This window comes from Strix aluco, chromosome 8, assembly GCF_031877795.1.
Source record: "Strix aluco isolate bStrAlu1 chromosome 8, bStrAlu1.hap1, whole genome shotgun sequence".
In the NCBI taxonomy this organism is placed as follows: domain Eukaryota; kingdom Metazoa; phylum Chordata; class Aves; order Strigiformes; family Strigidae; genus Strix; species Strix aluco.
In genome coordinates this window covers 10,973,637-10,996,848 of record NC_133938.1, presented here as the reverse complement: position 1 = coordinate 10,996,848, position 23,212 = coordinate 10,973,637, and the positions used below count along the sequence as shown (strand labels likewise).

Below are 23,212 nucleotides of genomic sequence, written 5' to 3'. Positions count from 1 at the left end.
AGAACTAATCCAAATAATACATTTAATTTGCTTTGAACTTGTAGTATGTTTAGGGTAGCACTGGGTGAACCAGGTATACTGTTAACTATTCCAGTGCCATACACATTGTCCTGAAGGCTCTGGCACCCTGTCATCATGAAGGTGAGATTTTTTAGGAAAGGGCAATTCCAGGCAATTTGGCTGGTACTGGGAATATGGGAAGATGTGCTGGGACTATGCTATCCATGGCAATTCAGGTTTTGTGTGATTGCAGGCGTACACAGTGTACAGTGTGGAGAAAGGTCTGGGAATTAAACTCGCAATATTTTGAATGATACTGGCAAGACCTTGGATATTCATTTTCTATATTTTAAGCATCTGTGTAGCTAAGCAGATGATCTAACAGTATGATCCTGAATTTAGTTTCTAAAAAGTCAGTAAATTATAGAAAATATCCACATCATATTCCATAGGTTAATCTGACATTCAATACAGATATGGGTTTAGTGTTGCTGTTTAAAATTCTTTGCTGATGAGTTTGGGAAGCAAGTTCAGATGTAATCATTTCTAGAGAGAGAAATTGAGAAGTACTGTTTTTAATAACCATTTACAATGATAGGGTGAAAAGAAGGAAATTATTTTTCTTGACAGATTCTGATAGGAGAAAGAGAAGCTTAGTGTGGGGTGGTTTTTTAATCACCATGAAAAATTCCTTCCTGTTAATCTGATGGATGGATTATAGTTTGTCCTTGCATGGCCAGGTTATATTTTCCATCAGAACTGGAGATTCCAGCCCTCATTATATCTTTTCTGTAATGCAAATGGTTATGTATAGAAAGAGATTTAATTAATCCCCTGCTGGTTGGTAGTATACCCTAAAGCAAACATAGTCAGCAAAGGAAAAATATTAAAACATGAGTGCATGGTACCAGGTCAATGAGTGTCAGTGGAATTTCATCATCTGTGAAATATTAACTTATTAACTGAAATGTATTTACTGTTAAAGCTGTAAAAATATTTGCCTATTGTCCCAACTGGTATGATAGTAAGCTACCTTGCAAGAAAGCCAAGGTCAAAGGCAATCTCAGGAATCATGCTGTCCGCTCTGGCAAAAATATGGAACATCCTGTGTAGCGATGGTTCTCACTTCAGTTTGAGAGGACTACATTTAAGCTGCCATCAGTGCAGACTCTAGCATCCAACTTTGCCTGTGGGTCTGTGCCATATGCGCAGCTACATATTCAAGGACAAATTACAAGACTGAGAGAAAGTGACAATCTTGAGTGATGGGCTCCTGTTTCCTTCACACTTTTATAACATAACGTATCTGTTTAAAAGATACGAGTTGTAGGTCAAGAAACAAAGAGATTTTCAGACTTTATTTCTGTTTCATATCGTGTGCATATATGTATGCAAAAAGCCAGCCCTCTTTCTGCTGCCTGAAACATTCCTGTTCTCAGATGCAGTTTCTGTATACAAAAGACCACAACAGAATACGTTTTCAGGATCTATGCACTAAACAGTATTATGTAAACAGAAGAACGACGCTTAAAATGTCCAATATATTTTCTCTTCTAGTTTTTTGCTGCCTCAAAAATGATAGGTCCAGTGAGGATCCAGTCCTATTGTGAAACCTGAACTGTAGTATGTTACCATGTCCAGCTGATTTTATATCTGCAGGATCTGAGATGATAAACTTAAGAAAAAAGGAAATAAATATAAGGAACTCTTTTGAAGGAGGGTATTCGAACCAGCTTTTTATAAATTCCATGATGCTGAATTTCTTTCCCAAGGTTCGTTTTTAACTAGTTGTCTGAAAATCTGCTGCTTCTTTTGTCATGGAGAGATCAAGTTGCATGTTTAATAATTATGCCTTTCAATATGGAACTGATACAAAAAATTAACTTGCAGAACAGTCTGTTCCTGTGTTTGGGTACTGCAAGATTTAATACACTGCTTATTTTTTAGGATCTGTGAAAGCAGTTATTTGTTTCCACTTCTGAAAGTTGTGTGTGAATAATGTGCAACAATCTTTTAAAAATATTCTTATGGTATTTATCACTTCATATAAATCAAATATAAATGTAAGCCTCTATTTTGAGGGTTGTATTATTGACCTAGAGAGCAGGTGGGATGGAGGCTGGTTGAAGTAATAATGGTAATATATATAGGTACTGGCAGCACAAGTGCTCGGGGAGGCAGATGTGCTGTCGGAAGAGGCGCTTTGAAATCCTGAATGTTCATGTGTTATTCTCATCAGAAGAGTGGTCTTAAATGAAAAATGTCCTTTAGGATAAGCTAGCATATTTATTTAAAGGATTACAGCTGCACCCTCTAAATAGTGTTTCAGACCAAGTAGTCACAGCTCATCACTCTTTTATTAGTTATCTTACCTCTTAAAATGTGATTTATTTTTTCAGGATACATGGATGTGTAATGCCAAACTCCTTTATGGAGTGGGTGGAAACCAGTCAAATCGCACCACCTCCCTCATCATTTCCTATCTAAAACATTTAATCTGTACTATAAGACTGCCTCTGAGTAGAGTTTCACATTTATAAGGTATTTGTGAAATGCCGTTGGACTTTTATGTTTTGCACAATTATTTAATCAGTGTTTTTGTAGTGCTACTTCATATGTTTGAAACTACCCTATCCTTTTTAGATGTAAACTCTCAATTGGTCCCACTGCACACATTAAAGTGTTAAGCCATCGTAGGACCCAGCTGAGGCTTCACCCAGTGAGTGTATCCCCATCTCTGGTAGGCATTTTCATTGTCTGTTCTATCCCCTGGAGATCTGCAAGCTTCTCCTGACAGTGGATATCCTCAAATAGGTGCCCTGAAACAGGTCATCAGTTCTGTCTGCAGTCTGCTCCCTCCTTCCTTCCATCTCCAGGAATTTTCTTTCTTCTTCTTCCCTGGGATGTAACTTTTTTAGACATTAACTTACTAGTGACTCAGGAAAAGCAAAGGTCATAATAATGCTGCTCATGGTTGTGTAACTTCCAGCCCTGATGCTTTTGCACTGGCCCCACTGTTAATGGTCTGGTTTGGGGGTTTATAAGAAATGCTGTTACCAGCCCTGCTTTGGAGAAGCAGAAAAGGGCGAATAGCTGGGAGGGTGCAGGCTTGGTGTTTCTCCAGAGGGCAGGAAGAGTGCTGGTGTGTATGGCTGACAGGGTTTTTGAAGGGGATTTTAAGACTAACATGAAATGAGGCATAGTGGAACAACAGGTGTAAAAATTGATTGCTTTGATTGTGCTCTTTGTTGTCAAGACCACAGAGGTATTAAATTTGAACTACTGCCTATTGATTCCCCAGCTGCACTGTGTTTGTCAAGGTGGAGGTGCAGAATGAAACCAATTGCTACATGGAGAGAATAATATTGCAGTTGCATTGAGATGACATCTGCTAGTACTTTTCTCCTTCCTTATTTTGGAAACTCAGTGGATCACAGATTTCAAACAATGATTTCAGGATCAAAGCCCAACTCAGTCCTCCTTTTAACCTTGCACGCATTTATTCCTGAATTAGATACATTATAGGAAGTATTAAAGGTAATATTGTGTGGGTAAAACAAGTGTACAGGAGAGGAAAAGAAAAGGTTTGTCCGCTCCTGTTACTGGACTAGGATTCCCGTGTTGTGTGTCTGTAAGTCACAGTTACCAGAGCTGTGCTGCTGCAAGGAAGCGTTCTCTATTTAAGTGACTTTTCAGTCCTAATGCCTAGAGCAAAGCTTGTAAACATGAACCCTAAAAGCTCAAAAATTACAAGGTAGATAAAGAGATGTAAAGGTCACTGTTTTCCTTTTTCAGCCAGTACCATGAAATTCCAGAGCTTTATTCATTCAATCTGAAAATTTCTGGGGCTGACTGTGTTGGAATAAATGGAAATGTGCCATTTGAATAGGAAAAGTACCCTCTGCTAAGCACCTTTTTATATCAGACCTTCTTTAAAGAGGATAATTTAAATACATTGCTCATATGATGTAAGAGATACATATGCACATATAAGTAATATAGTATATACACAAACAATCATATACAATATATAACTATCTTACCTATTTATCCATTTGCAATAGTTAAAAGCTGTTGTTGCTACATAGACTTCACGGTTGGAAACTTCAATTCTTTCCAACAAATGAGAATGGAAGAAGTACCTTTTTAGAATATAAAACACACAACCTGTTATAGATGCTAATGATTTATTATCTTACATACTTGAAATGTTTTGATTAGATCTTGACAAGTTCGTCTGATGACAGGATTTTATTCCTTGATGCTGTAAGCTGTCAGCCTTGTGATAATTCACACATGAAATTTTTTCAGTACTGTTAAACTGTAATGAAATTTCTAATTGTAGAGAACTCATACTTGAAAATAACAGCATATTTAAGATTTAATTATTATTTTTTTTTTTTTGTAGTTGTAGTAGCTCTAACTTTTTGGTATCTTTGAAAAACTTTGCTAAGTGATGTCCAAAGTATTACTTAACAGACCAGTCATGGACAGTTTGTCAGTAGTATCGTTCATCATTTAAGTCCACATGTACGCCATAACTGAGTATGGGAAAGGGGTTACTAGATTTTGTGGATTTTTTTTCCTGTTGACTTTTTTCAATATTCAGAGAAAACTGTTGTGGGTTTTCTTTTTTTTTTTCTTAGTAAGGATTAAAACCACAGCACTTAGATCAGTATTCTGAACGTCAGAAACTGCCCTTGGCTGTACGATCCGGTGCCTTCCCGTTGTGCAGGGAGAAGCTGCGGGGCTCGGCCGCGCGCCCTGTCCTGCCTGGGACGGCGGGCGCTGCCCGTCCGGAAGGGACATTTTAAACGTTTTCTTAGTGTTGGGTTTGGTGTGAGGGGAAAGGCGGGTGCTTGTTGCCTTGGTCCCCCCCCGCAGGGTTCGGCCTTCCCTTGCCCCGCTCCCGCGCGGCGCTGTCCGGCAGGGGCGGGGCGGGCCGGCGGCGGGCGGCAGCCGGCTCCCACCTGGTGGCGGCCGGCGGCAGCGCAGGGCCCGGCGGCGGCGGGCGGAGGGGAGCAGCGGCGCGCTGTGGGGGGGTGTGAAAAAACAAACCGAACACGGCTTCGAGGGGGTGCATCCATCCCTCTCTGTGCCTTGTGGGTGCTCGCGGTCCGCTTACGTAGATAAAAACCTTAAAATTCCCCGTCTTGCTTTGCTTTTGCTGCTTAGGTGCAAAGTGCTGCTTTTAAGTGGTTCTTTCATTGGCCTTAGATTTTTCTTGTGATAATATATAACAAATAATGTGTACGTTTGGAAAAAAGAATGCACAAAACCTACTCTGTTGCATTAATGTTTCATTCTGGTGAGAATGTGGGAAAATACAAGCAGCACATTGCGAACCACACTGACAGGTGGTTGGGGTATGATGCTGATGAGGTATGCAGGACAGCCCTAATTACTGCCTTATCTGTGTTTAGACTTGAATTCCAAAGTTATATTTGCTCTGTGGAGTGCTTATGATTTTGTGACTGCAAAGCCAGTGATTAGTCAAACAAAATAAGTAACTTTTGTACCCCAAATGGCCGTGCTGTGCATGTGTGCAGATTCACCTCTTCAGCGCAGCAGTACTGTGCATAGTTACACACTGAGCATGTGTTTGTGAATGGCCAGTTTTTTATTAATTTCACCACAGTCATTTATTAGTAAATAAATGAGTAATAATAAGTAAAATTAACTCAAGGTTTTCATTCTTTTCTTGTCTGTTTTTTTTTTGTTCCCCCCAGAAAGAGCTCAGTCTCCCCAGAAGAGGAAGCTTGTAAGTATAATTACTCTTTATTCATCACTTGGTTTGTTTTGAACATATATAACTGTTCAATTGTGGAAATTGTTTAAATGGGCAGATACACTGTTTTCTCTGTTAGCATTTTCAAGAATCTGTCATCCACTTGGAAACAGCTAGCTTGCATTTCTCTGAGACTGAAGCCTCTATTCATTTTCTTAAGTGTAGTAGGAAAACTAGTAGTAGTGTAAGCTTACTTCTAATTATCAGCTTGAGCTGATCCTGATACGGAAGTAGCTGCGGTGTTGAGTGTTGCTTGCACTGACATCACTGAAGTGTCTCCACAAAAGTCACTGATTATTTATGTGATATGCACAACTTTGATCACTGCTCTTCAAACAGTGTGTTGACAGAAGTCTAAGTACACAGTTCCTGGGCCATGCAGGTCAGGTGTTTGTGGAGTAGTCTGTGTAATAGAGATACTTTGACAAAGTAGGAAATGTCAGGAAAAACAGGCTTTTAAAAATGTGGTATAAACAAATAGCAATTTTTTAAAAATACATTATGATGTTTAAAGAACTTTAGTGAGCTAACATGTGTTTCAATGATATTATGAGAGCTTAGCTTCTGCTATGCTTACAGATTTATGGTGGAAGAAATTGCATTATTGATTGCATTATATAAAAGAGAAAGCTTTTGTACTGCCTGCTATTACATTATGATTTAAAATTGTTTCCCAAAGCTTGTAGACTACAGACATGAAGCTCACAAAAGCATATAACCTTTCTTCCTCAGGTTTCTGGTTCTAATGAGAAATGATTTTCAGTCTTTCAATGTAAGCTACCCCCTTTGTGTAAGAAACAGTGTTTGGAAAATGCTGTGTAACGCCAGTGATTCAGGGCTGAACAATACAACAGATCAAAAGGCCTTTTTTTTAAAGTGGGGCATGACCAGACCTTTTTGTTTAGTTGTATGACAATGGTCAACTAGTCAGGGAGTTATTTAAGGAAAATGAAACACTGGCTGATTTTTTTTTTTTTTTTTTTAACCAGTATGCCTTAAAGGCTAGCTTAATGACATTTGATAGATTTTTAAGAAAGATGGTGTTCATGATTTGGAGATTGTGAAGGTTCTTTGAACAAATAGTGGAGCAGTCAGTTACCAGTAAGTTTTTTGCTTGATGTAACTTAGATATTTTTGTGCAAAACTTTTGGAATAGAAATTGAGGATGCCAGAGATATTTCCTTCCATCATTCACGCATGGAGGTGGGTATGACACAAAACTACTCATGTATTTACATTTGAAATATCTGAGATACAAATGAAGTGCTTCATTTATTTAGTAGTAACTAAACCGAATGACTGAATGTTTTCTTTCTATATTGATTTAACACCTTCAGTTTTCATTACTTCACTTTAGTTTTTTTCCACAGTGAGTGCCTTTTAAGTCATCCTTATGTGAAGAAATTTAGCAATCTGTGTCAGGAAGATCCAGGCCATAATTTTTAAGCACAAGGTTGCAGCTGTTAGTGAGACTGAAAATCTATGAAGATGTTTTCAGTTAGTTGCTTGTGTTATATAGTTGATTATTTGATTGAAGTTTCTGGAATTACAGATTCTGTAGCCAGTTCTACCAAATGATTTTTTGTTGTTTGAAAAGTTTTAACTATTTAAGAAGTCAGTAGTGTCTTGTGCCTTGTTTATGTTTGTGTTGATGCACTACTGTTAAGCCTATAGGCTCCCTGAAAAGGGTCTTGTGGAGCTGATGTACGTGATTTGCATATCCTAGTATCAGAGTGTTTACGTGATTTTAAAAAAATTCACTTAGTCTTTGAATCAGGAATCAAAGAAATGTATATCAAAAAAAGGAATAATGTGTGTATATATATGTTTAAAAAAAGTATAAATTTGTTCAACCATTCTGTCAAAAAGGGTGGCCTAATGATGTGCACTTAAATACAGACTGTAGGCAGTTCTCAGTTCTTTTGGAAGCTTTTTCTCTGCTTGAATCAACTTAGCAGTGAGCCTCATAAGCAACAATAAATTCTGAAAATAAAATTTATTCTGAAAAGCTGTTGTTGTGCTGTAGCTAATGAGTAGGGATACTTATGGATGTAGCTAGGTCCTGATTCATTGACTGTCATTCATTGACTTTTGTTCACTGACAGGAGCAGGAATTGACAGAAGGGAAGAAGTATCTGGCTTGGAGCCAGAAACCCTCAAGAGGTGCATCCATTTTCTGCACAAACTCTAGCCTTTGTGGCAGTTCAGTAGCAACTGTATTACATAGAAATATACAGCCACTCAGCATTTTTCTGTGTGCTAGCCTGGAGGCTGGGGTGCATTTACTTCTGTAAAAGGATCATATTTGGGGAATAAGTAATTATTTTCCAGCTAGCCAGAAGTAGAATGAAGACTTGATTATTGCTGCTTGCTAGGCGATTGCTTTGGTTGATTGTTGAGTTAGAAAGATTTTTGACTGTAGATTAACTAGAGTATTTATCATGGCTGATTGGAGAAGGGCAAGCTCTTCCTGGCAATGCTTCTAACTTTATCTGACTCTTGTTGCTTCATATTTGCCTGAGTCAATCGTAGTAGTCTCTATTTTTCTGCAGGAACTGATTGTAGGCATGGACAACAACAGTTGCTATACTTGTTTATGCTAAAGAAAAGCAGTGGAGTTAGATGTCTCTGTATTTTTGGCAGGAGAGCATGAGGACTCTACCTAAAGAAGGTCTTTGGTAGAAGCTGAAGAGAATGAATGGTGGGATGAAGCCTGTGATGTCTGTTGATTAGTGACTTTGCTTCCATATTAGCAGAAGGGAGCACAAGCACACCATAAAAGATGGCTTTCTCCTTGGGAGATCTTTCAGTCTAATCTTGAAATAATCAGCACAGAGTGAGCAGATATGTAAAACAGATGGGGGAATTATATGCAGGGTGACATTAAGAGGGATGCCTGATTATTTAGATACCATTTTGTTGTTAATGTGCTTAAAGCGTGTGTGTTTCTGTAGGGTGGTTATGTTTAATACACTGAAGGAAATTACACTCAGCTGAGTTGTAGACTGCTAAGAGGTTGAATAATACAAGTATGAGAACAGGAACAAGTAGTTGTGTTCTCTCTCTGGTGTGGTTCAATAATCAGAGTTCAAAGTTTTCTTTTAATAAATTATGCATATAAATGTATTGGTTATGTTTTTTCCATGCTTTGTTCACAAAAAATAATTACCATTCATGAATATTTTCTTTAATTTCAAATAGCAAATGTGAAGTGATAGACCCAAACTTTGATCTCCATCCTATTAGTGGAAGTAGTTTAATTATTTCCAGCTATTACCCTGTTCTGTTCTTTTGGTGCTACAGTATGTACAGAGATTGGTTTTTTTGTATTGTTGGCTTCAGCTTTCAAATGGTTTTGATGTGCACCTGCATGTGAAGTGCACTAGAGACGTTCCAGACGTGAAAGGACAAAGGTGGGGACTGCACAGCAAGATGAGGCTCATGATGAAGCGCTCGTGTGTGTTCATGTGTGTAGCAGCAACTCGGCATCCAAAAGACCAGGCTGTGAAGTGCAGATTTTCATTGTGGCTGCAGAATGTGCAGCACCATTCTGGAGCTCACTGTTTGTTCTGATTGCCTCCTTGGATAATCAGCAGCCACTAAATCAAGTTGAGGTTGCATTTGAGCCATCTGGTTTCTTGTTCAGTACCCCATTTTTAATAATTCAGTTGTTTATAACATGAACTTTGTTGACCCGTTCAGCTTTTTAATGAAAAATGTGGGTTCATATTCGAAATACTCATGGTTTCTTAGGCAGGGTTACTAGCTTGGGTTGCTGTAATTTTTGTACTATCTAAATGTAAAATTTTCTAAAAAGAAAATACTGCTTTCCCACGTTATATCTAAATTTGAAAAGAGTAATTTCCTCAGAAAACTAAATTTGCTAAACCAGTTTTTAATTTTGGATGCAAGTTATTTTTGTTAATTCCTTCCTGCTATCAACCATCTGTATCAAATATATTCTAAAGTCTGTACAAATGGAAAAAGAACATGGTAGCATAAGAAACATGAAAAATAATTATAATCCAGAATATATCCAGTAAAAACACACATTTAAATAAAATTTTACAAACTGCTGTCTTGGTGGTGATAAGTGCTGGTAAGAAATAGTATTTACCTGAAGTTTTTATGTCTATCTTCATGAAATGTGGTAAGCAACATAATAGTGTTTGCTAAAGACATATGCAAGGCTTTTATGGTGGTCTTTATTCCTTCTAATCTCTTTTTAAGGCAATTTATGTCCACTGTGGGGCTCGTTTTCTCTTTCTCTCCCTCCTTTTCTGCACTCCCCTTCTACTTACAAACCTCTGAAGGTTCTTAGTTTCTACAGCCCTAGACATTTCATAGGGTGTTTCATTAGACAAGTCTTCATCATAATTTGTTAAATTTACTCCCAGCTTCCTGACAGTAAAATAACACACAAACACACCAAGGAATTTCTTTGGGAGGATATGCTGAATACCAGTTTATATCAGTGTCTACTTGTATTCTTTTTAATGATTGGACTTTGGAAACAATGGCAGCTTGATGGCAGGAAAAAAAAAATGGCCTTCAGTGCTGGTTTATGTCTTTATCTTGCCATGCTCAGGTGCTGTGGGAATTTCCTCTGTATCTGCAGAGAAATGGAGTATATCATTCCGTTTCTGTTCGTCTTGGTGGGTAAGTGTTTCTGCTGGGGATCGATCGATGCTGTTTCCCTGCCAGTAGCAAGTGCTGTGCCTCAAGTGTGGAGAAGTCAAAGTGTTAGAAATGGAGAAAAAAATGGTTCTGAAAAGGAGTGAGGAGTTTTGCTACTTTTGCACTCTGTTCTGTCTTGGATGTGGAAATAGAGTAAGAAAGAACGCTTCCATTCAGTGCTTTTTGTTTGTGATACTTTTTATAGATGGGGAGAGAAAGAGGTGGTATTTTCTAACCACTCCATCCTTCTCTGAGCTGCATAGAAGCAGCTCACAAGCAATAGATCAAAAATAACCTGGTGCTCCTAAGCTGATATGTGGGACTGGCTCTGGAGGTGGAATGTGCTGAATTATTCCCGCAGGGCTCCTTAGGAGTGTTGCTATTCGTATATTAGGCTTTAAAAATAATTTGAAAGCATTGTTTCTATAAAAGAAGTGATTTAGTGAATAAAGGGGATTTTGGTGTTCTGTATATACTGTAATCTCAGAAAGAAAGAATTTATGGAGGTTTTCATCAAGGATTTAAAAGTGAGAAAATTCTTTTGTGAAGTTTTTATTATCAAGTTTCCACTACTTAATCCAGCTTCTCATTTAATAAGTATAATAAAATTATACATAACGTACCAAATTTGTACCTTTTGTTGCTTGCTGTGCTTTCTTACTCTGAAGGCATGGTGTGGGGAGGGCAGGGGCTCTGGTGGTTTAAGGAACAGCCACCCTGGGCACCCTGGCCCTTACTTTTGAGACTGGCAGTTTGTTCTCCTGATGGGACATAGCAGTTGAGAGGTGTAGTGTGGGGCACTCCTGCTGTGATTTGAATCATGGTAGGATCTGAAGATAGGAGTTGTAATCTGGAATTTGACTTGGTTGATGAGTACTTGTGAATAGCAGTCTTTGCCTGCCTAAAATCAGTCTTTAACATTTTAAAGTCTATCAAAGATACATATTTGGATTGGGGGGGGGAAGCTACCTTCTTAAAAATGCGTGTTTAAAAAATAATGTGGACATTATTTGGGGCAGTTTTGTTAATAGCAAGAAATTGATTTTGAGCTGATTGAAATTGCCATTTGCAAACAAAAATGCAAGACTTGCATTGTACAAGGGAACGCTGTCTCCTAACGAAGGTGTTTCCCCCCACTTTCAGCATTTGGCTCCCTAGGCTGCTGTGATTGCTGTTGCTCTGTTTTCAGTGCTAGAATCCATAAAGTTGGTGGCTGAAATGCAGCTTGGGAGTTACAGGAAGATGTTTTAAGGTTAAAGTTGTGTGTGTTCTTAAGGGGATTGATTTCTGAAAAAGGGATGGTTCCTGTGTTCCCCCGCCGGTCAAGAGCAGCTGCTCTTTGCACCGCTGATGACTCTGCAAGGGCTTTGGGTGGGAGCAGTGACTATTCCTATCACAGTGTGAGTTTTCAAGCTGCTGTGTGAGATTTCCGCCAGAATCCTTTCAAGCGTGCCATCGCTCCCTTTGGCTTGACGCTTTCCTTTTGATTTGGTGAGAGTGTCTGATTCTGCTCCTTGAAGCCCAGAAGTTTGTCGCCGATTTGCTGCGGGCTCAGCCTGAGTGTGTCAGGACTGGATTGCTGGCTGCGTGACAGGTCAGATGGCTAGTTTGTGTCCCGGACTTCTATGCATCTTCGTTTTGTACTGGGGAGCTTCATTTCCTTTCTCTGGATGCTATGAATAGACTCGTAGAAGATTATTTTTTTTTTTTTTTAAAATAATTAGGTTTTTGACATGAGCCGTGTGATTAATCTGGACCATTACTGAACTCCTGAGGTCTCTGTGACACTGGGGTTACATGAAGAGCTTGGAATTGCACTGATTGTTCTGTGCTCTGCCTTGGAGTGATAACGGTGGGCTCTCCTTCCCGGCTTTAAGCCTCTTGTGCTGGGAAGAAACATAGTATATCAGCACAATGATGAAACGGAGGAAACAGAGGCTTGGAGCCCCGTCTCTGCGGATCCAGTAAGGAGTGTTGTGAAAAATAAATTGCACTTAAACATTTCAAATTGAAACTATGAAGAAAAAGAAGCCAGAATTTTCCGTGCCCAATAGACGTTGCTTTTATTTGTTAGAATCTTCTTTTATCTGTCATGCTTATTTGGCTGTACACAAAATTTCATTTGGAAGCTTTAACATTTTACTTTTGTGGAGCATTTACCCTAAAGTATAGCCAAAAAAGAGCAATACTTAAATGTTTTTAAATGGGGTACATTGGGGTTAGGTTTTGTACCAAGCATTAATTAATGTAGTAAAACTGAATGTTTGTAACTATTTTTAGTTTGATCACTCTTCAGATTTAGAAAGTGGTTTTAATAATCTGCCAGAAAGCTCTCACAGGGCTCAAATCTCCAGAAACCTTTGCTACTTTTATTATCTTTTAAAATTAAGAGTGCTATTGAAAACTGTTAGATTTGAAGCAAAAAATCTTTATTTACATTGCCACATGCAGTTCTACAAATGAAATTTAAACAAACAATTCCTTTTTAATGCCCGTGTCCTTTGTAAATGCTTTGAAATCTACTAATGAAAACTGCTATTTATGATGTTTGTAATCATATTTATTATTTCTAGTAGGTAAAAATAAGGAAATTGTAGATTTAATACTATGTTTGTGAGTAGAGGAGGTTAAATGAATCTATCACACAGTCAGTGAAGGGAGGAGCAGGGTAAAGAGACAGGCTTAACCTTTTCTGTCTGTGGACTGTAAAGCTCATCAGCTGTTTAAGCAGAGATTGCTAGTGGGGAGGATTTCCAATATGTGAAGGTTACTTACTGATAAGTATTTGGATTCATTAGAAAATTTAAAGCAACGAACGTTGACAAACATGCTTGACTTCAGGACTTTCAGTGTAAAATGTCTGAACACCAAACAAAACTGACGTATGCCCCACATTCCCCTTTTGCTCACTTTTATGTTTAAATATGGTAAATAGAAACTTCTTTCATCCCTCAGTCAGAATCAAAGTTATAATTGTAAGAATATGGTGGCACTGGTTTGTATTCTAACATGTCAGCACACGTTATAATACCAATATTTGTAAGTTAACTTTCACTTTATTTCTAGTGAAGGACATCTCATCGTGTATAGTTCCATAAAGTAGGTGTTAGAACCTCTTTTTTATGTTTATGTAGAAGTCTGTTTGCAGCTTTTTGGAAAGTGGCTACTTTGGGAAATTTTCTGTGCTCTCTGTGTATACCAGTGTGTGCTGGCTGCTAACCCTGCAAAAGCAGTGTAGTTTATAGAACTGAGCACAGAGCTGGGGATCAGTGTCCTCAGCTGTAATCCTGATGCTACAGTGGATGTGCTATGGATGAGTTACTTAACCCCTTTGTGCCTCAGTTTCCCCATTGCTAAAATTAGAATGAAGCCATTTTGCAGTGCTGCTTTCAGGCTTAATTAGTTGTTGTTCTAAAACACTGTCAGTGCTAAATGTGGTTTTCTAGTTAATGGTTTGTGTAATTCATGTTCTCACAGTTGTGTATTTCTATTGTTGCCACAGCCATGGTGTGGAACCCTGGCTCCCAAATTGTGAAGGCTGTGATATAAATGGTCCATGTCTGTTACTGGTGCCATTATCAATTTGTTATTTTTTCTCAATTAAAAGTTTTACATTAAGGATTGACAGTGGTGCGTATTCCAGAAAGCCTGGGTATCACTACTAAAAAGGATTTAGATAATACCGTATTGGAATATTTTCATAGTGGAAAAATAATGTTGCAGAGATATTAAATTGACTGAAAAATACATTTTGATTTGGATGATAATTGAAAGGATGACTTTTGACCACTTAGTTGATTGCATTTATTAAGAAGATATAAATTGTATTTTGGAAGTATCGGTTTTTTTTCTGTATTGAAACAGAAGATGTGATACTGACCCTGATTTATTTTTTTTTCCTGCTGTGATACCTTGTCAGAATCTCCTCTCCTTTGTACTCCCACTGCCGAGGAAATGATGTTCATCAGCACATGTTCTCTCCTACATCTGCTCCAGGTCTGCAGCATCTTAAATTCCCATTTAGTGCTGACTGTGCACTTGTTACTTCTCCTCTAGTATTTTACCTGAACTCACAACCCCAGAGCAATCCGTCTAGTCCATGCTACAGCCATCCTTTTCAGTGGAGGTAAGGAGAGGTATCAATTAGGAATTTCTAACAGTTTGGTGTTGGTGTAACCATTTATGACCTTACCAGCTTTATAGTTTAAGAGAGTAATATCTAACAGAAGGGAACAGACTTGTAGTCATAATTTATTTCCAGTCATTTAGTGTTCAGGTTGACGTTGCTTGTTGGTACAAATTTTTCTAGTTCATGTGTAGTTTAAGGCCCTATGTAGGGAAGAAGATAAAATGAAGTAAGGAATGGAAACCTGTCTGCTTGTGCATACATGCAAATTCTTGGTTGTACCTTGTGCTAGCTTCCGAGTACCGTGCAGCAAAGGAACCCTCACAGGCATGGCTGATGGAATGAAAACCAATTTAAAAGTGAAACAGCCTAGAGTGGTGTCCTTAAAAAGCCCTGCCTCGAATAGTGGGTCTGTGCCAATGTACTGCACTGTTCTTTTCACTGTAAATCCACATTAGTTTCTTACAGAAGTTAGCAGGCTGAAGTGTGTCTTCAAACAGGATCTACAAAGGATAGTGAGTAAAATCAAGCCTGTTATTAGCAGGCTTAAATATGGGCTACAAGAGTTTGTAAACTGAAAAAAGTCCAAGCCAGCTCAGTTTGTATTAAAGCATTTGAGATCTTGGCTGATGTATTTTCCCCTCAGGATTAGCTCTTCCTAGCACGTTGTACTATTATGGAATGTGAATGGCCATCAGCAGCCCCAGTGGAAACCTTCAGCTTCTTCACAAAGAGGAAATTTCACCTAGTGAGCCACTGACAAAGGCTAACACAAGCTTGGAGATCTTTATGTGTGCGGTTATGAAATTGGAGCTCAGTGGTACCTACTTAAAACTTGAGCCAGCATAGCCATCAGAGGGCTGGTTTTGAAGTTCAAATGCTGCATCGTGGATGCAGCTGGTCAAATTTCAGTTACTCATCAGGTGGTAATGCAATAGCCCCTGAATCTCGACTGTTATTTCAGAGGGAGAGTGCTCTTGCTGGCCAGCTCTGGTAGGAGTGACCAGAAAATGTGAAGTTGAGCTATTTTAGTGCTCTGTCCCTCTAATGGAGAGTAACATATATTACATCTGTTGAGTGGAAATCAGGTTGTCAGCAAACGAAAGGGATGTTGCATGTGTCTGTACTTAATGTGCACTGCCATGGACAGAGAGGTGCTAGCCCAGCGTGCCTGCTGCTTTCCCTGCACGCCGGGCAGCACTTGGTGAAAATTCTTAATAAGGTGCTCATTTTGGCAGCACTTGCAGTGAGAGGAAGAGCAGTGACTAAAGAGGAGTCTCCTAACATTTTAGTGACATTGTCATCAATATAATTTTAAATAAGTTTTGTTATTTAAAGGCTGGTGTTGGATAATGTTCTTTACAACAAGGGTAATTAAATGCTGTTTAGCATTGGGGCTAATTAACAGACTGGTAAGTAGCAATTAAGTATCAAAATTAGATTATTGTCAAAGTCAGTTGAGAACTGTTCTTTTTGGAGAGGAGATCTAATGATTATTTTCAAAAAAGCCTTTTTGGTACTTGGCTGCTTTTTTTTTCTCTGAGAGTCCTTCAATCTTCAGGCTTTTGACATGGGGCAGTGAATAATTTTCTCTTTAAGAATAGTTCGTATAAAAGTCATAGTGTCAAGTTATAGTCTGCTGTTACTATGGACTCCCCTTGATAATAATATTTTTCACATATGGGGACCTCTCAGCCATCTGCTCTCTAAATAGTGAATGGTTGATGATTCACAGATGCATAGCTCTGTGTAAGAGCTTAGGTCTGCTATAATAACTTTTTATTTTTGTCTTTGTTGCTTTCACCTGTGCAACTCTTGATCCTGTTTTATCCTATCTTTCTTTGTTGTAGTTTTGTTTACTTGGTTACGGTACCAGTGAAAGCCATTCCTGCTTGCTTAGAGCAAAGGTTCATCTTGGCAAGTTAGTACCATCATTGATCTGCTCAGCTTAACACCCTCAGGTTAGCCAGGCTGTGGATCATTTCCATGGCTATGCAAGCGATATTAGGAACTGATGGAAAATGTAACCAGAAAAGTGTATGCCTTAACATTAAATCTTTCTAATTTTTTACCATCTGTATATTGTGTTTGCAAGTATCTACACAGATTTTCCCTTTCTTGCCCATTTTTCATGGTGTTGCTGATACTTTTACATGGATAGATGAACAACTGTTGGTGCATATGATGCCAGGTGTGTTTTACAGCTAGAATTCATGGCTTCTGAAAGAACTAGTTAAGAGTTGAAAATATTTTCTATATAGCCTTTGAACAATTGAAAATAATCTAAACCTTTCAAAAAAGTAAAAGGAAATGCAAAGTGGCATGATTACAATAAAAATAAATTGATAGCAGGTGAAATTAGACTGCTATAGTTGATGCAGCCGTGGGTTGGAATTAAGGTCATGTATCTTTAGGAAGAAAAGAGAATGATGTCCAAAATTAAACTGAAGTATTTGCTCTCATATTTGGGATCTGGCTTACACTCTTCTGGGGGTAGCAGGGAAGTCAAATTACTGAAGAAGAAAATGGGGCCATGTTTCACAGCTGGTTCTCTTTATGAGTTGGCAAGTCTTTGTACACCCATATTTGTCCTTTAATCGAAATATGATTTACATCATTTCTTGATATCAAGTTGCTGAAAAGATGTCATGAATTAATTGTTGTAACTTAGAAGTGATGGGCCTTGAGATTAAAGGAACATGCCTTTCCAGCTGTTCAAAAAATGCTACACCTTTTGTATCACCCTCAGCAAGATATAAACTAGTTTCAGTACTTTGAGAAACTGACTCGTTTGTGGGAACAAGGGTGAACGTGTTCAAGTGTTGGGTTTCTGGCCTCTCTGGGTGCTGCAGGTGAGGTGAAACCTCAGTGCAAATTTGCTTTATCCTAACAAATCAAGGAAAGAGTTGGGTTCAGCTGGATTATTCAAGGGATATTTTCTCATGCTATTTTGATTCCACAAATTTATGCTGGTTGTGGAACATGTTCTTATACGGATATATGGTAGAGATGATTTTTGTAGGACTGTTTTTCTTGGACTTTCTAGCCTTAATAAAGTCTATTGATAATACATATTAATTTTTTCTAGCTTTGAAGAATAGTTTCATGGGGTTTTTTCTAGCCTGTACAAAATCTGGTCACCATTTCTGAGTGCAGTGGCGGTCAGATCCTTGCTGTCTTAATTTAAGTAAAACAAAATGGGAAACCTAATGTTGCTTCAAAACACTCAATGTTTGAGCACAGCACATAATTACTTGATCAGTGTGTAATTACAGTTATGGGGTTTATATAATTAGGATTTTATGGACATCTGTGGTATAAGGGAAGAGCAACTGATGTCATCTACTTAGATTTGTGCAAAGCATTTGACACTGTTCTGCATGACATCCTTGTCTCTAAATTGGAGAGACATGGATTTGATGGATGGAGCACTCACTGGATAAGGAATTGGCTGGATGGTCGCACTCAAAGAGTTGCTGTCAATGGCTCGATGTCCAAGTGAAGAGCGGTGATGAGTGGCGTTCCTCAGGGATCGGTGTTGGGACTGGCACTGTTTAACATCTTTGATATGGACAGTGGGATCGAGTGCACCCTCAGCAAGCTCACCAACGACACTGAGCTGTGAGGTGCGGCCGACACGCTGGAGGGAAAGGATGGCATCCAGAGGGACCTGGACAGGCTGGAGAGGTGGGCCTGGGCAAACCTCATGAAGTTCAACAAGGCCAAGTGCAAGGTCCTGCCCATGGGTCAGGGCAATCCCAAGCACAAATACAGGCTGGGCGAGGAGTGGGTTGAGAGCAGCCCTGCGGAGAAGGACTTGGGGTTATTGCGGATGAAAAACTATGAGCCAGCAATGTGCGCTTGCAGCCCAGAAGGCCTTCTGTGTCCTGGACTGATCAGGGGGCTGGAGCACCTCCCCTGTGAGGACAGGCTGAGAGAGTTGGGGTTGTTCAGCCTGGAGAAGAGAAGGCTCCAGGGAGACCTTTAGAGCGGCCTTCCAGATGGGGAGGGACTCTTTAGCAGGGGGTGTAGGGATAGGATGAGGGGTAATGGCTTTAAACTGAAAGAGGGTAGATTTAGATTTGATATAAGGAAGAAATTCTTTACTGTGAGGGTGGTGAGACACTGGCACAGGTTGCCCCGGAGAAGCTGTGGCTGCCCCCTCCCTGGAAGGGTTCAAGGCCAGGTTGGACGGGGCTTTGAGCAACCTGGTCTAGTGGAAGGTGTGCCTGCCTGGGGCAGGGGGGTTGGGACAAGAATACCTTTAAGGTTCCTTCCAACCCAAACCACTCTATAATTCTATGAATGTATTAATTTATTTACCTAAAAACCCTACTAGGAAACAAGCATTTAATCAATAACTGCAGTAGCAAGAATATATTACACATACATGTTCAACAAATGTACTGGGAGGGTTGCTTGCCTTTATTTAAAGACTTTTTTGTATAAGCTGTTGCAATGGATGAGGGGAGACCTATATTTAGAGCTATGGCTTGTTTCAGTGCATCAGTGTGATTTGGTGTGCATTGTCCTCCGAGAGCCTACTCTGTTGCAGTAAACCAATGGGCTTCCTGGGCGGTGCTGGTCAGCTCACCTTTACCAAAGGGTGGGGATGGAGACACCCGCTTTGTTTGAATGGGGTCTCCTGTTAGACTGCGGTGGTTCTTCTGTTTTGGGATTGCTGGTGTGTCTTGATGAGGGCCTTTTAACTCCAGTCCTTCTACTTCAAGGCAGGTACAGAAATCCCTTACATAGTATAAGGATGTATTCTTGGCATGCATGTCCCCAGATCACCTGTATTTTGGGCTTTGAAGGCTACATATATTTTACGACAGCAGGACAGCACCTGTAAACAAGAGAATTGCCATATTTTTAGGGAAGATAAAAAACATTTCAGAATTCAGACTTGATGAGGTTCTTTATATTTTTACTTTGAAATACCTCAAGGCTTGTCAAGAGTTGGTGATAGTTCACTATCTCTACTTAAACGTCCTTTTAGTTTAAAGACACTTGATACAGGTTTTAAGAATTTATTTTAGTTAGAATTTCCTAGGATGTCAGAGGATTAATGAAGAGGACTATATTCAGCTTGAACGACATTTGGAAATCGTTTTGTTTTTGCAGCAAGTGATACCCTCCTGGTTTAGTGCTTGATTTGGTACAGGTTCTGCTTTCTTAAATGTGCTAAATAATTGGTCAGAGTTGACTGCGAAACAGTGTAATGTCACTTTTGGAAACAGTGTAGATAAGTAATTCAGGAATAATGAGTAACAGAACAACTTTGTGAATATATCATTAAGCATAGCTGAAATGGTGAATTTTGAGCAGGTAATCTTTTGGCAACTGAATTGTAATCTACATCTCACATTGAATGAATGAGTGACTTTCCCAGAATTAATTTATTTTTAAATGAAATTTTTTCTCTTTATTCCTTTTCTTTTATACCAGTTATTATTGCTGGGAATAGTTTTTCCCCTCTAGAAGATGGAGACTTCCAGGGGAGGGACGTATCTGTGATACCTAGAACTTGACAGGCTCGGATACTTTTTGTCTGTCTTGTGCTGATCGGAAACTGTCTGTTTGCTTGCCACATGGTTGGAAATATTGAGGCATGGTGGCCTGAATGGTATAATTTTTTCATGTGAAGGCATTTATGTAAATGCTAAAATCCCTGTGTCCTGTCTGGAGCTGCAGCAGCAGCAGAGTTAAACCCTTGGGGTTTGGAGCCTGAGGTGTGAATTCTTGTCTTGTTCCAGGCACACCGTTTGGCTGCCCTCTGTGGGACCACTTGTAAAGCACAACCTGTTGATTTGACCTGGGAAATCAGAGGCTCCCAGGAGGGAGCATGTACTTGTGACTTCAGGAATTGGAGGGCTTTAATGTTTGCTAGCCATTTATAAACCAAGTGGTTTGTAACTGGTTTTTCTATATAACTGTGTTTGAAGGCTGTGATCTCCTGCTATGCCCGCATATGAGCTTGATTCATTTACTACCCCTGCACTATTCAAAGAATTTGGGATGGTTGGGACAAGGTAGCGACTCCTAGTGAGGAATGAAAAGCTTGGAAGGTCCTTGAGAGACTGTAGTAAATATTGAAGCTTTCCTTTTTCTGTCCTTCTCTGCAAATAACAGTGATTTCCTCAAATGATAGTAGTGTGCTCTGTTCTGTACAAAACTCTTCTCTCCCTCAAAGACTTGTTGATCTTGAATACAAATACAGAAATAACCCATGTGCTGAAAGATTCCTGGAAATGGAATAATTCTGAGAAAGAAATATATATTCTTAACTAGGCAGTCATGTGCTTATTATTATTGATAGACAGTCCCATGCATCTTCCAAAACTTGTTTTTAATTGTACTATGAGGCAACCAGGTGCTATTTTTAGTTTTGACCTGGAAAATCAGTGTGCAAACAGGCCCGTTAACATCCCACACTGAAGGACTGATAGTAGGATGTACTAATAGTGAGTACGTAGTGTCAATTTAACAGACTTGAGCTGGGGAGAAATAGAGATTATATGACACAGCTGCTTGCATTAGCACGGATCTATTCCTGCCCATGAGTAGAAGATTCCTTAGATCTGTTTTCTTAAAAAATTACTGTTTCAAGCCGTGAGTTGCAATTTCTCATTTAGACAGATAAACAATTTAGTAACCTGAAAGCTTAAGGAAAGTTTAGAATATAAAGAAGATAAGAAGATTTCAGGGTAACGTTGCACCAGTTTTAAAAACTGTATCCCGTTTCAGCTGTGTCTCACTGTCCTGAGCTATGTTGAACTTTTGTCTCAAATTTAAGCTCTTGTTTGAATACTCAAAACTGTACCACGCCAGAAAGCCTGCAGCAGAGCTGCATCTTCTATAATGTATCCTTTCGTGCTCTCTTTTCTATAGGCTGCATCCCCTTTTCTTCAGTATCTCTCTATTCCTGTTTTTGTTCGTTCATCTCAAATACGCTTGTTCTAGTCCTCCAAGTTCTCTCTTCCCCTCATTTATCTCCTAAAATTTTGCTACTTTGGCTAGTGGTTATTATTCTGTCATTCAATCCCTTGTGTGGTACTTGAGAGCATAATCTTCTAACCTAGTTTACATTACACTGTCATTATGAATTATTAATGTTCTAAAATAAAATCTTCAAACAGTAATCTTTGCTGTGGTGAAAGAGCCCTGTGTGCTTTTGTTTTCCTTCCTGTGTTTCCTGCCCTTTCCTTTCTTTAGACCTTCAGGTCTTTAGAACAGGGATGTTATTGATCCAGCCGTCTGGGAAAGACTTGCTGTGCAATGAGAGCTGCATTGTCACATCTCTGGACTGAGATAGGCATTTATTTATATAAAAACTAAAAAAAAGTTGTAGAAGTAATACTTTTGATTCTGTTAGAAGACCTGCTGCACAAGTAGAAATGATAATGTATGTCTGGGTTATAGCTTGCGTGAGAAGGTGAATATTGGTTTTTGTGCTCTCTTTTGTTCCTATTTTTGTTCCTGTCATTCTCAGTTTTATTTGTCAATAGATAAAAAATTAAAAATAACAACAGAACAGGTCAAATTATAATTCTCAGCAAATTTTTAGGGCAAAAAAGTTCAACCGAAAGAAATCTGGTAAAAATCCTCATCAGCTTTCCTCCACCCTTCATTTTATTGCAACTGATTGTCCATTCTGCTTCTGAGAATTTGGAAGATTCCAAAATCATTAAACGTCCAATTTTCTGAGTGAATCAACGCACTAATTTCAACCAGAAGTGTCCCTTTTAGTCACGAGTGTCTGCATTGCCCTCCCAGAGAACTTGCAATTAATTTGAACAAAATGGAGTTGATTACAGCTGCATTCATCTTTGACATAGAGGAACAGCCCATGGGGACGTGTTCCAGCCTGCACCCCATGGCTTAGTGTGCGCAGCCTCCTCTAATACCAAGATGGATCATAAAACTGTGACCTGTCGCTTCTGCAACTTTCCTCTTCTTATTAAAGATAAGGGCAGCTGCAGACTACACAGTAGAACGCCACAGTCTATTTTTTACGTACTGTTGTAGTAAGTGGTTGGTATTGTGAAAAGTACTTTATTTATTTATTTTGCAAGTCATGTTTTCTCTGCAGAAAGTACATTCTTCGGATGGGCAGGTGGTGTTCATTTGGGTGCATTATCTGTGCTGTCTCAGCTTATCTGTTTGTTTAGTAGTTTGTGTGTCGTACCAAATAATTTGACGAGCTGAAATATTATTTGCTTTTATTACTAGTTGCATTTTTATGGGTGGTGTAGAAGCTTAAATTTGATTTTGTTAGAAAATAATAAAAAATTGCATAAATATTGCTTAAATTTTGAACTTTTTTTCTTAATCTATAAAATCTGTATAATGCTAGATCTGCTAATTAAAATTTGGAAGAAAAGAAAAGTGAGTCTAAGATGAATATTCCCATTTATCAACATTTTATTTTTTCTTTATATCTGAAATGGTTTAAAAGGTCATCGGTGGGGTGGGCTACATAAGTAATTTATTTAAAAAATGAGCTATTCTGTTATATATTTTTGTTTCTAGCTATAGTATTTAAATTTATTTGTGCCATTTTTAATGTGTTACAGTAGAGTGTAGTAAGATTTAGCATTGCAAACTTTTCAATTTTGTTT

The 23,212-nt window shown here is 38.8% G+C and overlaps 1 protein-coding gene across 8 annotated transcripts in view; it reads left to right on the top strand.

Annotated features, from left to right (window-relative positions):
• The window catches only part of MAST2 (microtubule associated serine/threonine kinase 2), a 198,194-nt gene that overhangs the window by 80,022 nt on the left and 94,960 nt on the right, over window positions 1-23,212 (top strand). For 5 of the 8 annotated variants that reach the window (XM_074832139.1, XM_074832142.1, XM_074832141.1 and 2 more), the window contains one exon: window positions 5,730-5,761. In XM_074832139.1, the coding sequence (XP_074688240.1) occupies window positions 5,730-5,761 (32 nt within the window). Of the gene's footprint in view, window positions 1-5,729; window positions 5,762-14,384; window positions 14,592-23,212 lie in introns of all 8 variants that reach the window. The other 3 variants (XM_074832136.1, XM_074832138.1, XM_074832137.1) reach the window with 1 other exon arrangement.